The sequence below is a fragment of the Hydra viridissima genome, unplaced genomic scaffold (assembly GCF_058129835.1).
Source record: "Hydra viridissima isolate aposymbiotic clone 2 unplaced genomic scaffold, HvirCarnegie_v1 scaffold_7, whole genome shotgun sequence".
NCBI classification, from domain to species: domain Eukaryota; kingdom Metazoa; phylum Cnidaria; class Hydrozoa; order Anthoathecata; family Hydridae; genus Hydra; species Hydra viridissima.
In genome coordinates, this window is record NW_028324306.1 from 7,558,343 (window position 1) to 7,576,758 (window position 18,416).

The 18,416-nt window shown below is 29.9% G+C and overlaps 2 protein-coding genes across 4 annotated transcripts in view; one reads left to right on the top strand and one right to left on the bottom strand.

The window, feature by feature from the left end:
- Nucleotides 1–3,554: 3,554 nt before the first annotated feature.
- Nucleotides 3,555–8,183, top strand: LOC149885944 (uncharacterized). Of its 3 annotated transcripts, XM_090093922.1 has the most exons (8): nucleotides 3,555–4,071; nucleotides 4,162–4,263; nucleotides 5,796–5,871; nucleotides 6,055–6,338; nucleotides 6,767–7,102; nucleotides 7,198–7,391; nucleotides 7,538–7,697; nucleotides 7,804–8,183. In XM_090093922.1, the coding sequence occupies exons 1-8, from the start codon at nucleotides 3,906–3,908 to the stop codon at nucleotides 7,890–7,892; spliced, it is 1,407 nt and encodes a 468-aa protein (XP_089950048.1). In that variant the 5' UTR covers nucleotides 3,555–3,905; the 3' UTR covers nucleotides 7,893–8,183. The 3 variants fall into 3 exon arrangements, with proteins under 3 accessions (XP_089950048.1, XP_089950046.1, XP_089950047.1); XM_090093920.1 differs by lacking the exon at nucleotides 4,162–4,263 and having other exon boundaries at nucleotides 3,565–4,071; XM_090093921.1 differs by lacking the exons at nucleotides 4,162–4,263; nucleotides 7,804–8,183 and having other exon boundaries at nucleotides 4,053–4,071; nucleotides 7,538–7,708.
- A 7,995-nt stretch (nucleotides 8,184–16,178) lies between these two features.
- The window catches only part of LOC145184921 (serine/threonine-protein kinase SMG1-like), a 42,955-nt gene continuing 40,717 nt past the window's right edge, over nucleotides 16,179–18,416 (bottom strand). Inside the window, exons 71-72 of the mRNA XM_090094174.1 lie at nucleotides 16,896–17,002; nucleotides 16,179–16,689 (exon numbers count right to left, since the gene is read on the bottom strand). Of these exons, the coding sequence (XP_089950300.1) occupies nucleotides 16,612–16,689; nucleotides 16,896–17,002 (185 nt within the window). The 3' untranslated portion in view covers nucleotides 16,179–16,611. The remainder of the gene's footprint in view (nucleotides 16,690–16,895; nucleotides 17,003–18,416) is intronic.

The following is an 18,416-nucleotide window of genomic DNA, read 5'->3' on the forward strand; positions in this document are numbered from 1 at the left end:
TCATGTTTAATATTCTCACGTTTAATATTCTCACGTTTAATATTCTCACGTTTAATATTCTCACGTTTAATATTCTCACGTTTAATATTCTCACGTTTAATATTCTCACGTTTAATATTATCACGTTTAATATTATCATGTTTAATATTCTCACGTTTAATATTATCACGTTTAATATTATCACGTTTAATATTCTAACGTTTAATATTCTCACGTTTAATACTATCACGTTTAATATTATCACGTTTAATATTATCACGTTTAATATTATCACGTTTAATATTCTCACGTTTAATCACTGACTAAAAAATCTTAACTTTGAAAACTTTTTTACTTCTGACTTTTTGTTTTAAACTTTTCACTTTAATATTTGTGTATTTTCATCCATCCAAATGAACGGGATTTCTTCTGAGTGTTAAGTTAGAAATAAAATATGATTTAATAACTGGTTACCAATGATATATATTACAAAGATATCTAACTCGAGCCGCGGTTGTGAGGCAAATTTGTTTATTGGAAGCCATATTGAATACTGGCAAAAAACGCAAAAAAGATTTCATAATATTTTTAAAAAACATCTCATTTTACTTTTTTTTACTAAAGAAATGGTTATATCTTGCTCTGCTTATGGTTGTGTCAACCGATTTACTAAAGGTGTTGCGATATCTTTTCCTAAATTCCCTTTAAAAAATAGCGAGCTCTGTCAAAAATGGGTTGTGGCAACAAAACGTGCTCGGGAAATCAAATATAGATGGTACAACATTACCATCTATTTAAACCTCGTTTAAAGGCTAATGTTGTACCATCTATATTTGATTTCCCGGCGAAAATGCATTGTAAAATGCCAATCAAAAGAAAACATGTTTCCAGGAATGTAACCAAGACATACAATCAAAAAAAGATATCTCTTTCGTTGCCATCTTCTTCTCAAAATCATATTTTAACTAGTGTTGATTTTACTATTGATAATCTAAATAATAAAGTTGACTCTCCATCTAAAGTAAAGCTTAAAAGAAAAATTAAGACTCTTAAGCAAAAACTAAGAAGAAAAGAATTGAAAATCAATACAATGGCTGAAATTATTAAAAAACTTGAGAATGATAAGCTTATATCTGCTGATACAGCTCAATTTCTTGATAATAGTTTTTCTGGTCTTGTTTGTGATTTATTTAAATCTGAACTAGTGAATAAATGCAATGATCCTAGAGGTCACAGATATTCAGAAGAAGTGAAGAAATTTGCTTTGACACTTCATTTCTATTCACCTCATGCCTATACTTTTGTCAGATCATTGTTTGCTTTGCCTTGTATAAGTTCTTTATCAAATTGGTCTTCATCTATCGACTGTTCACCTGGGTTTTTAAAGATGTTTTTTCTTACATACAACAAAAAGGATTAAAGATAATACATATAAAGATTGTGCATTAATCTTTGATTCTATGCATATTAAATCAGGTCTTGTTTATAATCCAAGTAATGGTAACTATGAAGGCTTTTCAGATTATGGAAACAATATATCTGCTTTTGATCCAAATATTATAGCTACTGAGGCTCTTGTCTTTATGCTTGTTGGACTTAGAGGTCATTGGAAATGTCCTATCGGTTATGTTCTATGTGAAAAGATTTCAACAACAAACTTGGTTTGTCTTCTAACTAAAGCAATTAATTTGTGTATTCAACATGGTATAGATGTTCACAGCGTAACTTGTGATGGTGTTTTTTCTAATTTTAGTGCAATGAAAAGTCTTGGTTGTTCATTTGATAAAGTTGAAAATATGAAAAATTATTTTATAATTGAATCTTATGATAAAGTTATTTATTTTATTCCTGATCCTTGCCATATGCTAAAACTTGCACGAAAAGCATTATGTGATCTTGGTTTATTTATTGATAGTCAAAAAAGATTTGTAAAGTGGGAGCACATCACTGTTCTGCAAAATTTGCAAGAGGACATTGGATTAAAGTTTGCCAATAAGTTAGGCAACAGCCATATTAATTTTCATAGACAGAAAATGAATGTAAAAATAGCTGTCCAAACACTTAGTAATTCTGTAGCAGATGCTATTGAAATTCTAATGCTATCTGGCCATCCCTCTTTTCATGATGCTCAAGGAACATTAGATTTTATAAGACCAATTAATCAACTTTTTGATTTACTTAATTCAAGAAGTCCATTTGGCAAAGATTTAAAAAAACCCTTATTTCTTAATGACAAAATCCATTGGTTTAATGTTATTGAAAAGTCAGTTAAATATCTCGCTAACCTAACTGATAAATATGGGACTAAAATTCTTAATCATAGAAGAAAAACCTTTGTTGTTGGTTTCATTGTCTCTGCAACAAGCATCCGAGATTTGTCTAATAATTTACTATCAAGATCAGAAAATTCATTCAAATATGTGTTGACCTACAAAATGTCTCAAGATCACCTGGAATTGCTGTTTGCTTGTATTAGAGGAAAAAATGGTTTTAATAATAATCCAAATATTATTCAATTAAAGGCGAGCATCAAAAAGCATGCAAATTGTCTCACTTTTGAAAAAAATTCAGCTGGTTCAATATTTTCATTGAAATGGAGTAAAACCAGATCTCCAATCATAGAAACAGAATTAAAAGATGAAGATAAAAATATAATTGAAAATTTATCAAATAGCCTAGAAGAGATTTCGACATCAATATACAAAGAAGCAATACTTGGTTATATAGCTGGTTACATTGTTAGAAATCTTAAAAAGAAAATAACTTGTTGCATATGTGCTGAAGCACTTAACAAACCAGATAATTTTGTTTGTGATCATGACTACACAGTATTTTACAAATCATCGTGGTTATCTTTTATAAATTTAAAAAATCTTGGTGGATTAAATATACCATCTATTAGTGTCATTAAAATTATTGAAAAATGTGAGCAAATTTTCAGAGTTTTTATTATAGGCCTGAATTCAACAATGTTAACCACTTCTTCACGAAAAAACTTGAAACCCTTAATGGTTTATAAAATTAATCAAGAGCTTGCATGTGAAAAGTTGTTTCCGGAACTAAATGAGCATGATTTAGATCACGAGATTTTAACTGAAGATATGCACTCCTCTCAACTTTTGAAAAAGATAGTTAATAAATATCTCTCAATTTGTCTATTTCGTTATGGAAAACAGTATACTAAAGATATTCTCCATAAAAATAAAATTGGCTTACGTCAGCAGTTTAATAAAATAATTTTATTTAAAGGCATATAAATATTTGTTAAATTTAAAAAGGGAGTAAAATTGTTTTGGAGATAATGCAAATAGTTTCGTTTTCTAATATATTCTATTTTTATGAAAAAAAATTTATTATATGTTAAAATTTTATATTTTAACATATAATAATTTTTTTTTAAATATCTCCAAAACCGGGTTCTGTGTATATATATAAATATATTTGTGTGTGTGTGTGTGTGTGTGTGTGTGTGTGTGTGTGTGTGTGTGTGTGTGTGTGTGTGTGTGTGTGTGTGTGTGTGTGTGTGTATATATATGATATAATATATATAATAGTATGGGAATACTGTTGTTAATAGTTAATTTATTGTATACTGGTAATAGAGTATTTACTAAATACCTCCTTAATCCAGGCTATGTCCAGTTTTTTCAAAGCATATCATAAATAATAGCTTCTTTTCAAGGTAATTAACTTATTTTTATAACTATAACTTTAAAGTAACATCAACTACTTTAAGTTTACTATTATAAAAATAACATCCAGATTAAGTAATTATAATCAACTTCTTCTACAAAAGCGCAACATTAACTATACTAACAAGATTATATTGTGCCATTTTTAATAAATAAATCTAAACAGGTCAGACCTATTATTTAATGTTTATAATTTCTTGTAAAACTAATGCAGAGCTTCATCGCTGATTTACGATGTTTTGCCAGTATTCAATATGGCTTCCGCCACATTTATTTTTAAAAGATTTTTCAGATGAATTAAAAATACTAACAATCTCTCCATTTGTAGTTAATGACAAAAGTTACATGGTTCAAATTTATGCTTTTATTTGTGATGCCCCTGCTCGCTCCTTATTAAAAGGTATAGTTAATCATACCGGTTATCATTCTTGTGAACGATGTACTATTGTTGGAAGATGTATATTAAATCGAATTGTTTTTTCTCATATAGAAGTAAATGTAGATTTGCGTACAAATATTGAATTTCTTGATTATACTTATGCTAACAGAGATCACAATGGAAGATGTTACCAACATGAAAAGTCTATATTCAGTGAAATAAATTCCCTTGATTTTATAAACATGTTTACTTTGGACTATATGCACCTTGTTTGTTTAGGAGCTACTCGGAGAATTCTATATTTTTTTAAGGGTGGGATTAAAGGAACTAATCATGGAAAAATTTCTTTAAACATGTTAGACCAAATTTCAAACAGTTTATTGCAGCTAAATGGAAAATTGCCCAGTGATTTTGCTAGACAGCCTAGGTCTCTCTCTGATTTAGATAGATGGAAAGCAACAGAATTACGTTCTTTTTTACTATATTACGGCATGATAGTGTTAAAAGACATCATTGATTTGCATACATATAAACATTTTTTAAGTTAATCAATATCAATACGGATTTTATGTGATAGTAATGCTGAGTTTCAAAAATCAAATTTAGAGAATGCTCGTCGGTTGATTAAATACTTTGTTATAAACTCAACCGAAATATTTGGTCAACTATTTTGTGTTTATAACATACATAGTCTTCTGCATATATGTGATGATGTTGCGTTTTACAATGCTCCGCTTGACAGTTTATCTGCTTTTCCGTTTGAAAATTTCTTACAGCAGATTAAAAGATTAGTTCGATCTAAACATAATCCTATATCACAAATATGTAAAAGGCTTGATGAAATCAATATTTTTAATAGGTTTGAGCAAAAAAAAACCAAAATTAATACCAACTTAAAAGATGGTTGCTTCTTAACCAAACATGGTGTGGTTTTCATAAAAGTTAATTTAGGGAATGATCAATACTCGTGCTTCTATTATAGAAAAGATTGTATGGATAATTATTTTACACACTTTTTAAACTCAAAGGATATAGATGTATATTTCTTAAGAAGTAATGTTCGACATGTTGTCAGAGTTAAACATAAAGATACTTTGGTTAACAAATGTGTTTGTTTACCAATAAAAGATGGCTTTGTTATTAGTAAACTGTTGCACAACATATGCTAAGCTAAACTTTGTAATTATCTATATCTACTTTTAATGTTCAATACATGCTATACACTAGAGTTGTGTTAGTTAACTAAAGGAATTTATATATATATGTATATATTTTATATATACATATATATTATTATTAGTAGTAGTAGTATTGTTATTATTATTATTATTATTATCATTATTATTATTATTATTATTATTATTATTATTATTATTATTATCATTATTATTATTATTATTATTATTATTATTAGTAGTAGTAGTAGTAGTAGTAGTAGTATTAGTATTATTATTATTATTTTTATTAGTATTATTATTATTAGTATTATCATTATTATTATTTTTATTAGTATTATTATTATTAGTATTATTATTAGTATAATTGCTTTTACTTTTTTTACTCTTTACTATAGCCATATAAGTATTTTCTTATATCTTTGGTGGCCCCCCCCCACACACACACACACACACACACACACACACACACACACACACACACACACACACACACACACACACACACACACACACACACACACAGATATATATATATATATATGAATCTTTCACAATTTACTTCGAAAGTTAAGGAGCTGCTCTCAATTATGAATATTAAAGAAGCAAGAACAGCCCAAAGGAAGCGATCACAACCCAATACAAGGTAAGTTTGATGAGAGAACAGTTTTAAAATAAATTCTTCATTATAAATGTTGCTTATAAATTTTTTTTATATTTTATTATATAAAGTCTGTTTATTTATATTAACTGTAATAATAAACAATCTTATATGTTGACATCAGAAAATCTATGGATCATTTTTTCATTTTTTTGTTTTTGATTTTAGCCCAATAAAAAGACTTTATTCTGTAGTGACTATCATTGAAGATGAAAAACAAAAGAAAATGACTGTACCTGTGCATTGGGTAGATGAACTCAAAAGTATTGTATATTGGCCTCCGAAAGACAAAAAACAAATAAACTACTATATTAGTAATTGGGTTTCACCTGATAAAGGGTGGGGAGAATATATATTGTTAAAAATAAATCTTGACAAGGGAACAAAGGAGATGTGTGATATTTGCATGAAGTTTGACTCTGAGTCTTCAAATTCTGATTTTCAAGAAGCAGGTATTTTGTAAATTTAACACACATGCTTTTAAACTTTAAAATGTTTTTTTAAAATTAGTTTTGTCAGTTTTCTTTATTTAGGTACTTTATTGCAAGTACCTTATTAAAATAATACAGTCTTTGTAAATACAACAACTTTGTTTACTTTTATCTTCTACTGTTTTTTATTCAATTCTTTTACAACTTTTATACAGAAACAAAAAATTCTTGAGGGCGTAATTATGTACAAAAATAGCGTATGACTTGACTAAGTTATTAGTCAAGTCATAAAATGTAAATACGACAACTACAAAAATAGCGTATGACTTGACTCATAACTTACATCAATTAACTTTAATGACAAGAATTTTATAAACGTAATAATAAAGTTTCATAACGATCAGCTATTATCACAGTCTTGTGTATTCATTTTTTAATATCAATTTTAGAATGCAATAGTGAAACATATTGCAATCGTCTTTGGGTTAGAGAAAGTAGTCCTGACATTACAGTTGAAAAGGTTGCTGAATCGCCATTATTTTCTTCAACATCATTTTGTAAATCTCCTAGAAAACATCCTAAGATAGTATCTACTCAGAAATATCAAGAAGAGAACGCTTTGAATTCAAAATCATATCAAATCAATAAAAGTCAATCTAGTTTGTCCTCTGTTTGTCAACATGATTTGTTTTTGGAACCAGTTCAAAAAACCATTCCAAGAGGGATTGGTGGTACTTTTTTTTATGATGAACCACCAGCTAGCTTTAAAGCAATGGATGAAAGGCGTATGTTAATATTTATTGAACCTTGTATTGAAACTATGATTCTATTGAGTTTATATAAAATTTTTATTAAATTAGTTCTAACTTATTTATATTAGGTTTTCAATATGCAATATTTATGGAGTTAGAAAGTTTAAAATCTGAAATACAAAAATCTTTATGTTCAATGGAAAAGCTGGGAAGAAGAACTGAGCCTGAAGAAACCTTATTTTATATTTGTAAATCAAATGATATAAGAGAGTTTGATGAAAGAGAAACATTTTTAAATGATAAAGAAAAGTTTCATTTGTTGGTATGGTTTTTGTATATAATAATATATATAATATATGGTGCTTTTCTAAATAAATCTAATTGAATGGTATTGTTAATTTTATAATTTTTTTTGTCAATTAAAAAAATAGTAGTGATATTGATAATGATATTCTATAACTTTTGTAGGTCCGTCAACTTAAACAAATAGGTGGTAGTTCGATTTCAGCCTCAGTTAATAAAGTTTTAGATGAAACTATGTCTAAAAGTGTTCAATCGCTATTTAACAAAGCAGGGAGACATGGCAAAAGATCATTTAGAAAAACATTATTGTATAAAGCTATTATTGGTAATTTTTAAATATTGATATAAAATTTTTTTTCTTGTGGAAGTGTGTGTTTATGAAACCGCTTTTGTATGTGCTTTAAAATGCATAAATTTATTTTATATTTTAGAAACATTAGTGTCACATTCAACAAAATCTGTTTTGGTTGATAAGTTAATAGGTGACCATTTGAAAAGAGCTCCAGATCGAATAGAATAACAAATAGTTTATTTAGTATTTTTATGTTCACATTATAAATGAATACAAAATAAATAAACTTTAAAAGTCTTAGTGTTACACCTAAGTTTCTTTTTGTTAAGGACTTTTTTTTTGGATAACATAAGTTATTTAACTTATAGATACAAAATGTTTTTACTCAGTGGGCACGAGAATGTTTTGCAAATGTTTAGTAAACAATTAATGGTCGCTTGAGCAAGATTTATGTTTAAACACGTTAATAAACGTTTTAATTGTAATTTTTTTCTCAATTAGTTTATTATTTTACAAGTTCTTTACCACGACTGTTTTTTTTACAAAAAAATTTACTTAAAGAGACAAAAATTTTATGTGCACACAAAAATGTCCCAAATAATCTGTTTGTCCCAGAGCTATAACTTTTTGGTAAATTTGTAAGTGATATATGTGTGTGTGTGTGTATATATATTTATATATATAAATATATATATATATATTGCATGTAATTTTTTTTTAAGATTTCATTTTAAGTATTTAAAAATGACTACCTACAAAGAAAGATATCATTGTAGAGTCTTAATACAGCTTTTTAAAATCGAGTATAGTAAAGAAACTGTTAACTGGCACCACACTCCGATGCGTTCTGCATCTCGCCACAGTCATAGAAGTTGATTTGTGAAAGAGATAGTTTGATCAAATAATAACAGAAGTTATATAATTGTTACACTGTTCTGTCAAGAGAGCTCTTGACAGAACAGTGTAACAATTATTTTATTACGTTTTTGTAGGCTTATTTATAAATGTATGCTTTTTTTGTATGCTTATATTATAAATAAACAGAAAATTCAACTTTAAGAAATTTATTAAATTATCGGGATCAAGGCTGTTGCTCCTAAATTTTCGTTTGTAAAAGATTTTTTTTCTGCATAACATCAGTTATTTACTGAAATAACTTATACTTAAATAAATCCATTTAGGATAATTCTTGAAAAGATTAAAACGTTTCATTTACACAATAAAAACCCATCAAAAAAACGTTTTCGTGAGACCCTTAAAAAACGTTCAAAAAACGTTTTTAGGAAAACGTCCGGTCACCGTTTAATATGAACGTTCAAAAAACCATTAAAAAACGTTTTTGTGAGACCCTTAGAAAACGTTCAAAAAACGTTTTTAGGAAAACGTCCGGCCACCGTTTCATATGAACGTTCAAAAAACCATTAAAAAACGTTTCACGGGACCTTTAAAAAACGTTTGCAAAACGTTCTTGTGCTCACTGGGTGGTCCATGCACTCAATTCAAAAATACGTAGATGGCCAAATTCATACAACATTGCACTGTGATATATCATTTTCAAAGTATAGAATGGAACTTTTTTGCTACCTCTCACGATAAAGGAGTAGTTGATGGAGTAGGAGGGTCATTAAAGCGATTTGTTTGGAACAGCGTAAAATCTCGTGAAGTGGTCGTCTTAAACGCTAAAGACTTTCTCTTAGCATCAAATGGGTGCAAAACGTATGTTAGATTTTATCAACACAGACGATATTAATCTAAGCTGGGCCTTAATAACTGATAAAATAGAAGAAGTGAAAGCAGTGGCGGATTAAGACTTTTCGGGGCCCGGGGCTATTTAAAAGTAGGAGGCCCCGTTCCACTAACAACGACAAAAATGTGTAAAACTAAGACTTTCTTAAAAACGCTATCACGGATATTTATTTATGTACAAATTTTATATTTATTTTATTGAACTAAGTTGAGTGATTTTTTTCTGCTTTTCTTCCCCGCAAAATCTGCAATCACATCGCTGAAATCCAAAGTTTCTAATAATTTTGACTCAATAGTTCATCTTGCTATATTACTTAAACGACTATGGACCATTGTTGATCGGTGCATGTTCTTAACTCTTTTAGGAGTAGAGAATGATCTCTCAGCCTCGCAATTTGTTATGGGAATAGTTAGAAACAAGCGATATGCTATATAAACATTTGAAAATACATCAATAATATCGGTTTCAACAATCCATTTAAAACATGCAGAGGAATCAATGTGTTTTCAGTCTCAGATTTATCTTTTTTATGCGAAAAAAAACCCTGTAGGCTGCAACTTTAATAATGTTACAAATTGTTCTATTTCAAATATGAAACTATCTTCTAAATCATTTGAGTACACGTCTACAATTTTTTTCGCGCTAACTTGCAATTCCATGGTACTAATAGTTAACAGCTTCGATAGAAATCCAAATAACTTATTTACGTGGTTGTAACCATCACTTCTTATAGTTAATTGTGTCACAGGTTTGTCAATAATGACAAAAAATGTATTCACTCGAAACTTGTCGGATACGCTTAAAGAATCAACTTGGTTTTCTCCGTTGCTCAATTTTTTAATTACCTTTCTTTTGTTCTTATCCGAATAGTCTTTTTCAATAAACGAGCTAAGTTTTTTTTTGTAGAAGTAGTTGCGCTCCTTCGTTGTCAAAGACCGGAAAAAAATATATAATGCAGCGTTTTTGTTGACAGTTATTTTATTTTTGTGCTTTTGTTTTCAGACAGTTTAGTAAATTTAACTTTGGCTCTTTTAAGTTAATAAAAGATTTAATTTTCAGAGTTAATAAAAAATTATTTACTTTGAATCGGGGCCCCTAAAATTGTGAGGCCCGGGGCTATAGCCCCCCCTAGCCCCCCTTGATCCGCCACTGAGTGAAAGTCGTTACAAATATTACCAAAATGCATTTCTGGCAAGTAAAAAGTAGAAAGTTTTTGGTTTCAAAATTCTCTTATATTTTGTGATGGGGTTGCGGAACAATTTTAAAACTTATATATTAGTAAAAAAATTTACTATTCTAAGATATTTTTTCCTATATTGGATTCCCGGCTCCTTAAAACATTTGCGAGGCATAAGAAAGTACATACTCCTAGATATTGAGTTGTATTTAAATAGAGTTAATAAAACAAAAAAAAACAGGGAGCATAAATAGCATTAAGCGTTTGTTGCCTACTCCAAATAAAACGATCCCAGTATTGAAGAAACATCATGGATAACCTTGATAATGTTATAAAATTCATATTTTTTAACATAATTTAATTGGTTTTTATAATCATTCAGCTTTTACTATGTCATTCATTGCGTTATTTGTTGTTTTTCATTTTTGGCTTTTTCGTTACGACCGTCACAGTTACGACCGTCACGGCAAAAAACTTAATAAAATTCTCGGAAAACTTCAAGCAAAATCTATGAAACTCACCATATAGTAAGTTCAATGTGTAGTTAAAGAACACAGCAAAGGATTTTTTCTTTCACTGAGTAGATGGCTGCATAAAGATTGACAAAGTTTATTTGTTTAGATTTGTCAAAAAGTAAGCGTTACGACCGTCACGCTACGTTAAGTTGATTTATCAAATAAGTTGAACACTTGAATGATTTAACTTTTGCATACTAAATTATATAATAGTATTTAACATTTCTGGAAATTTTCATGTAAATACCATTCTTGGTTAATTTTTAATGGCTAAAAAAGCGTCAAATGTTACGACCGTCACTTGCGTGGAATTGCCCATATTTATATATCATTGCTGGTTACCGAAATGAACCTATAATGGCTTCTTGACAAGCCTAAAATTCTTCTAAAGTTCAACAGAAGCTCTTTAATTTGATAACTTGCACACCAAAAAAAAAAAAAAAAATACATTTAAGTTTGAAAAATGATTAATTTTTAGTTGAATGAAAATCCATATCGAGATTGAAAGCAAAGCGTAAACGTTGATTTACCGGTGATTGAATCCACTTTATACTTTTGGTGTATAAACTTCCTACCAAACAAATATTCCAGCCCAAAAATCAAGAATATCAGAGTCTTTCAAGTTACAGTAACTTTTTACTAACTTTTTACTAACTTTTTACTGACAGCCTAGATTTACAAATTTATAAGAAAAGCAAAAACATGGTGAAGAACACGAAGCAAGAACCTCTACCTTCATACAAAATGTTTTGTGCATTTCAAGTTTATTAAAAGGTTTCAAACTCCTATTTATTTGTTTAAACGTTTTGCTCATACCATGTTTTTTATTGCATCGCATATCAAGATGGATTTTTTCAGTAATAACCCTTAGCTTTAATAGTGAACGATAATGTGCAAGAAATTTTAGCTAAATTGATAATAGTCTTGTTTAGTAACTTACAAAATTGCATGTAATTTGGATACCTATACATGATTTTAATTTGGACAGTGTCCAATTAACAAACACACTAAATGTGATTTGAACATAGGAGTATCCAAATAACATGCTAGTATTTGCAAACGAACACCGGTCTAATAGCCTATATGTGCTTTCTACAGTTATGTTAATAATCCTCAATAGCGTGGATATCATTAGCACACAATCTTAACTATTTCACTGTTTTGTTTCAGCGTTTCGGGCGTAGACATATTTTATTAGGTGCATAAGGGTATGGCTTGATTTATAGAGCTAGGGACGTGTGATTATGTTTTATTTCTGCTTCCATAAAATGACTCGAAAGAGTGTTATCTGAACACTAGTGTCCAAATGATAAGGTAATTCGTTTGTTTGAAAGTAAATTATTATCTATACGCTATTTTATAACATATTTTGATACAGCAGACACAGCAATGTGAGATGTAGAAAGCAGTAAACGCCGCAAACCTTTTTATCAAATACATATATAATTTGAGTATATACATAAATTTTTTGTTTTGAAAATACATAAAATTGGGAAATCTTTTACTCATGTTAACTAAGCGTTTATTTTACATCGGTTTCCGTCTCTTTCGCAATTTCTGTTTGGTTTTATATTAGTATACTTTTTTATTTCGTCACAACGCTTCAAACACTGTGTTATATTATTACTTGGTTGGTGATTTGATTTTATACAATCAATATAGTTAGATCATTTCTGGATAAAGCAAATTACATAACACACACCACCAGTTGTCTTTGTTTGAATTGACAATATTTCGCTTCATTAAAAAACAGGATTGTATAAAGCTGCTTGTGCTTTTAGTCAACATAAACTTAGTGGCTTTTAACTGTGAGGTTTTTTCTATTCATTTTTCATCATCTTACTAGTATTTATATTGTTAAATATCATTACTATTTGTATACTGCTCAAACAATGTGTTACCAGTTTTGTTTACCGTTTCATATGCCACTTAATTTAAGCGCTTAATTTCATCGCTTAATAAAAAGTTTTATAAAATGTTTAAAAGTGTTTGAAGATATTCGCAGACGACATTTGATGCTTTATAAGTTATTTATGGTTAAACATAGTTCACTAACAACATCTGAGGCTATTGGCGCCCACATAGAGGGTAAATGGCCAAACAATCCCCTTCCCCCCTTCCCTTACATTTCCTTAGTATCCAGAGAATATTTTTGAAACATTGTGCGCAAAGTTATTTGTTGCTTTTTTTCTATAACTACGGAAGGTTTCCATTAATAAAGGTAAAATAAACTTAAAAAAAATTGTTGTTAGATACGATAATATTTATTACCACAGTTAATTGGTGCTTTACATTAAAAGATTCTAAACCAACCTATCAAACAAAAGACCATGAAATGAAAGAAACGATTAGCCCCAACCCTAAACATCAGCTTGAATAAAAACACAAAACCTGGATCTGCTCATAAATGAAAGTTTTTATGAAAACGAGACCAGCCTAAATTTTCAACAAACCTTAAATTAAAACCAGTAATAGGATTGCGTGATGATATTGACATTTTTTTTCACTAAACTCAAGTTCACCACTTTTTTAAATAAACTAGAAGATTTCCTAAAGTGATGTATCAGAAAGTATACAACTTAAGTAGTGCAAGGTTAAATTCCAAAGCAGTACTAACTCTTTTTGCATTTTACCTTAAACCAGGGAGAAGAGATGTTATGCTATGGCACAACATCTAATAATCATCTACACTGTGGATTTGTCAATTTGCCATTAATTGACAATCGATTTGTTGATTAACCATTGTTTAATCGACAAATCCACAGTGTAGATGATTATTAGATGTTGTGCCATAGCTTTTATGCAAAGAAAAAACTCTGTAAAAAGGTTTTAACCATAAGATCTTTAAGAAACATAGTTCTTACATCGAGACTGGAAAATTCTAGAATAAATATGTGTGTAGAGCGTGCAATCAACTGCCTTAAAGATCTTATGTTTGTAAAAATCTTAAAGATCTTATGTTTGTAAAAATCTGTAAAAAGCGGGAAGCAACTCATGTCATTAATAAATTGATGGCCAACAATTACCAAATGATTTTTCATATTAACTGATTAAACTTCTAATAGTAATCCATCAGTATTTGAATACTGATTGGTATAATCTTATGTATGGTTGGCCTTATCAAACTGTTTATGCAAGCTTAAGCTTAAGATATGCGCGCCTTGAAAGCACATGTTTCAAGAACCAAACTGAAGTAAGAATTTGTTAGAGGGAAAGTTCAGCATAATTCAATCTCGAACAGTAAGAACGTTTTATGAGACCTTAAAAATATTGAACTTAGTGACATTTTAAGCCTTTATTTTTAATTCCGATGAAACACAAAGAGTGTCAAGAGCTTTCCCAAAAAGCACTTTGGTGGGTTAAAACTACAGGTCCTTCTAATTGCAAAATCGTTAAAATTGAAACTTGGTTTCAAAAAGCTTATTCCATATGAAAAAACCAAGATGGTAACATTCCTCAATCTGAGATCCCCACCTGCTTTGAATGCATTGGTATTTCTTCGAAATATCACTCAAATGAAAAAAATAAGCTAATTGAAAACCATGTTTTTTCCTGGAATATATCCTTAAGCTGATTGAAACCACGTTTTTTCCCGGAATATATCCTTAAACTCTGTAGAAATGAATGCCAATCATATTGCTCTTGCATTTTCCTTTCGTTTTCCTTACCTGACGGGGAGATAAAACTGATCAACCCCTGTAAACGGTCATCAGGATGCTACCAAGTCTTCGTCTACTTCCTGAAGGAGAGGCAAACTCTGGGACGACGCTCACAGGGTCTTCTCTGGACGGAGTAGGTGTGAATCCGCAAGGTAATTAGCTGGAGGACGATCAATTACAATACATGCATTTTCCCAAAAACTGCAATTTTAACGAAAAAAGGTAAAACCTGCAACAATGGTACATGCTTTTTCATAGAAGATAAGTGCTTGATGAGTGTATGCAATTATAGTTTTAAAAAAGATAAGCAAATTTATTAAGTTAGTAAATATTTTTCGGGAAAAAATAGAGTAAACTTCTTTCTGATATAAATAAGAGTGATTAATGCAGTTCGTCTTAAAAGATAGTTTTGTATGTGATAAAATGCAAAAAATAATGAGTGCTATCATTTGGGTTGTTTCATATGGTATAAACTTTTTGAAATCAAATTTCTCTCTCGGACGACCATAGCTGTTTCAATTTTTACAATTTTGCAATTAGAAGGTCCTGTACTTTGAACCCACCAAAAAGTTTTCTTAGGAAAAACTCTTGACACTTAAATTCAAAGGATGTAAAGCCGGACCATGGCAGATTCGACTAAATTAAGGATTGTAAAACTTCCTTCAAACAAGGTGAAGAATGTCTGTCCTTCTCTCATTCTTGCCTGGCAAAGACCAAATCGACAGAGAGTTTGGTATTCTCAAGATAGTTGAGATATATTTTAAGAATTTATACTGGTAGGTTTACGTACCATGTACTTGAACCTTGAGTAATTTTTCAATATTTTCCAATATAAATATCAAAATCATTGGTACTTTGGACAAAAAGTTTGTCATTATAAAGCATTTTTTAAATAGAGCAGCTTTTCTAAGAAAAATATTTGAATGATAGCATGCAAAAATTTGTCAAGCGATTACAAAGACCTTTTAATATACTGTATGAATTAAATGACAGCATTTGTATGAATTAAAAGAGATCTGTATGAATTAAAAGAGACGCTGTAATAAGACGCTGGAATCCACTGTTAGTTCAAATATCTTTTAATATACTGTATGAATTAAGAGAGACGCTGTAATAAGACGCTGGAATCCACTGTTAGTTCAAAAATCAAAAAACAAAGTTCTGAAGTTTGGAAACTTTGATTTTTTTTTAATACCTAAGATTAGATTTATAGTTTAAATATCTGTGATAAACTTTTTAACATTTTTTCTACAGATAGTATAATAAACCATGAGCAAAGAAATAGTTTACAGGGAACTGACGCAACTTTTTCATCCATAAGAAGGCGCATAACTAGTTGTAAAGAGACAATTTTTTATTTAACAAAATAATCAACTAATCGCATAACAGTGAGAATTAAAGGATAAAAACTCATCATGATTATTTTCATTTATCATCGTCGTTTAGAGCTACAATCAAACATGCGAAAAAACCAAGATCATAATATTCAGTCTCAATCATCAGCTGAAAGATATTTTTGTGAACTTCATCCGTATATTTATGAGAATGAACTTCATCCAGTATTTTTATGAAAAACTTTCTTTAGATAGGTATCGCTTAATTTGAGGTTTTAAACTCCTTTCGGTTGTTGATTAATTCTCGCCATCTTATTTTAGTTAACACCATTTGAGATTCAGCATGCTTCCATCGGGTTGGGCTTCGTTTCTACATAAAAGTAAGCATTAAACATACTTGAAATGGCGCAGGAAAAAAGAGAGCGTTGAGGCGCAACCGCTAAGCGACACCAGGATACGAACTGCCTCAGCACCGAAGGTTTCTTGAACACAACGCCCATCGGCTCATCGTATTACTATACCCAGGGGGTCCAACCTTCGTATAACTGGCACAAATTGTCTAAATCTATAGCTTCATCAATCACGTGGGTAACCTTTAAAAAAAAAAAAAAAAAAAAAAAGAATAAACCCATATTGAATCAATTTTATTATCATTACTTAATATGGATACGTAAAGACCACCTGGTTTATAAATTCTTTTGAAAATGAAGAACCTCAATAAAAATGCCTTCATTTTTAAAGGAATCTTTAAACCAAATTTACTGAAAAAAAAAAAAAAAAAAAAAAAAAAAGTAACAACCTGCTCAGTAACAGATAATCGGTGCATATTGTCAATATCCCGACCTTCTAATTTTGCTTTTACACGCTTCCAAACATTAAGCGCATATGAGTTTTTTTCCTGCAGAGCTGAAAAGAAAGATCAAAAAATAAATAAATCAACTATTTTTTGAGAACTCTTGAGGTTTAAATAAGTGTTGCTTTATGTACATAAATGCATACCTACCTACCTACCTACCTACCTACCTACCTACCTACCTACCTACCTACCTACCTACCTACCTACCTACCTACCTACCTACCTACCTACCTACCTACATAGATACATAGATAGATACATATATAGATAGATACATACATACATACAACGGTTAGAATACTAAAATCGTATTCTAACCGTTGTATGTACCTTAAGAAAATCCCCGCCTAAAATTTATCATTTAATTTAATCATTATAACCGCTTTTTGAAGTGTTGTGATCTTAACTGAAAATTTATTTCAAATAAAACAAGTATCAATGATGTTTGACTGTTGAAAATTTTTTTTCTTGTTTTTCAAAGAGAAATTATCACTTTTTAGATTGTAACTGACACAGCGTAGAAATTTTGCGGACATCTGAATTTTCTTCTTTTTTTTTTTTTTTCTTTCAAAAAATTCAGATTAAAGGGGCAACAAAACTAAAAATGTTTTATTTTTAACATTTGTTAAATACTTAGTCATCTGCCCATTGTTATGTACCATTTCAAAATCTTTCTATCATTGTTATGTACCATTTCAATATCTTTCTATCATTGTTATGTACCATTTCAATATCTTTCTATCATTGTTATGTACCATTTCAATTTCATTTCGACGATTCTTTCAGAGAGTTTTTGAAAGTTTTGCAGAGGCATGTCCTGAATCGAAACTCTTTTTATTTCCGTCATCACATATCATCATCACACATTCTGGAACCGAAATGCAACACATTCAACGAATCTTTGATTTCATTTCCTTCCAAACGTTTTCTTTCAGGTTTGGATCTGCTCATGCTGAGCCATTCCAACATTAATTCCTTTGCTCAAGAACCATGCCACATATAGTTTCGATATATGGCAACGTGCAACATCTTGCATAAAAAGTTGATTGATGAAATAAGGGTCCAGGAGTTTTTGTTCTGAACACCTTTTATATAGCGTTCAGAACTTATTGTTTCATTTTTAGAAAGAATCTATAACGTTCCCACCTACTTGCCACTAAAGCAACTTCTAATCATTACACGCGTGCTACGTTTGACAGTTGGGTGTAATTGGGATTGAATTAGTCAGAATCATGGGGGCGACGCACTCGCATTCGGCCTCTATTTATCAGTGAAAAATTGCTTTCGTCCAACCACATATCGGTAGGCCATTGTTTTTGTGACCAATGCTCATGCTTACGAGCAAATGCAATTCTTCTCTTAACCTTCGCTGTAAGCTATGGTTTTTGCGCTGACATGCGGCACGGTAAGCCTAGGCCTTTTGAAGCCTTACTTGATTTGTTCTAACAAACACTTTTCCAAGCA

Bases quoted from the DNA above. Each gene is read 5' to 3' on its own strand.
- LOC149885944 (XM_090093922.1), top strand. From the start codon at position 3,906: ATGTTTTGCCAGTATTCAATATGGCTTCCGCCACATTTATTTTTAAAA. The intron at 4,264-5,795 runs GTGAAATAAATT...TTACTTCGAAAG, and splicing joins ACATGAAAAGTCTATATTCA to TTAAGGAGCTGCTCTCAATT. The intron at 6,339-6,766 runs GTATTTTGTAAA...TATCAATTTTAG, and splicing joins TTCTGATTTTCAAGAAGCAG to AATGCAATAGTGAAACATAT.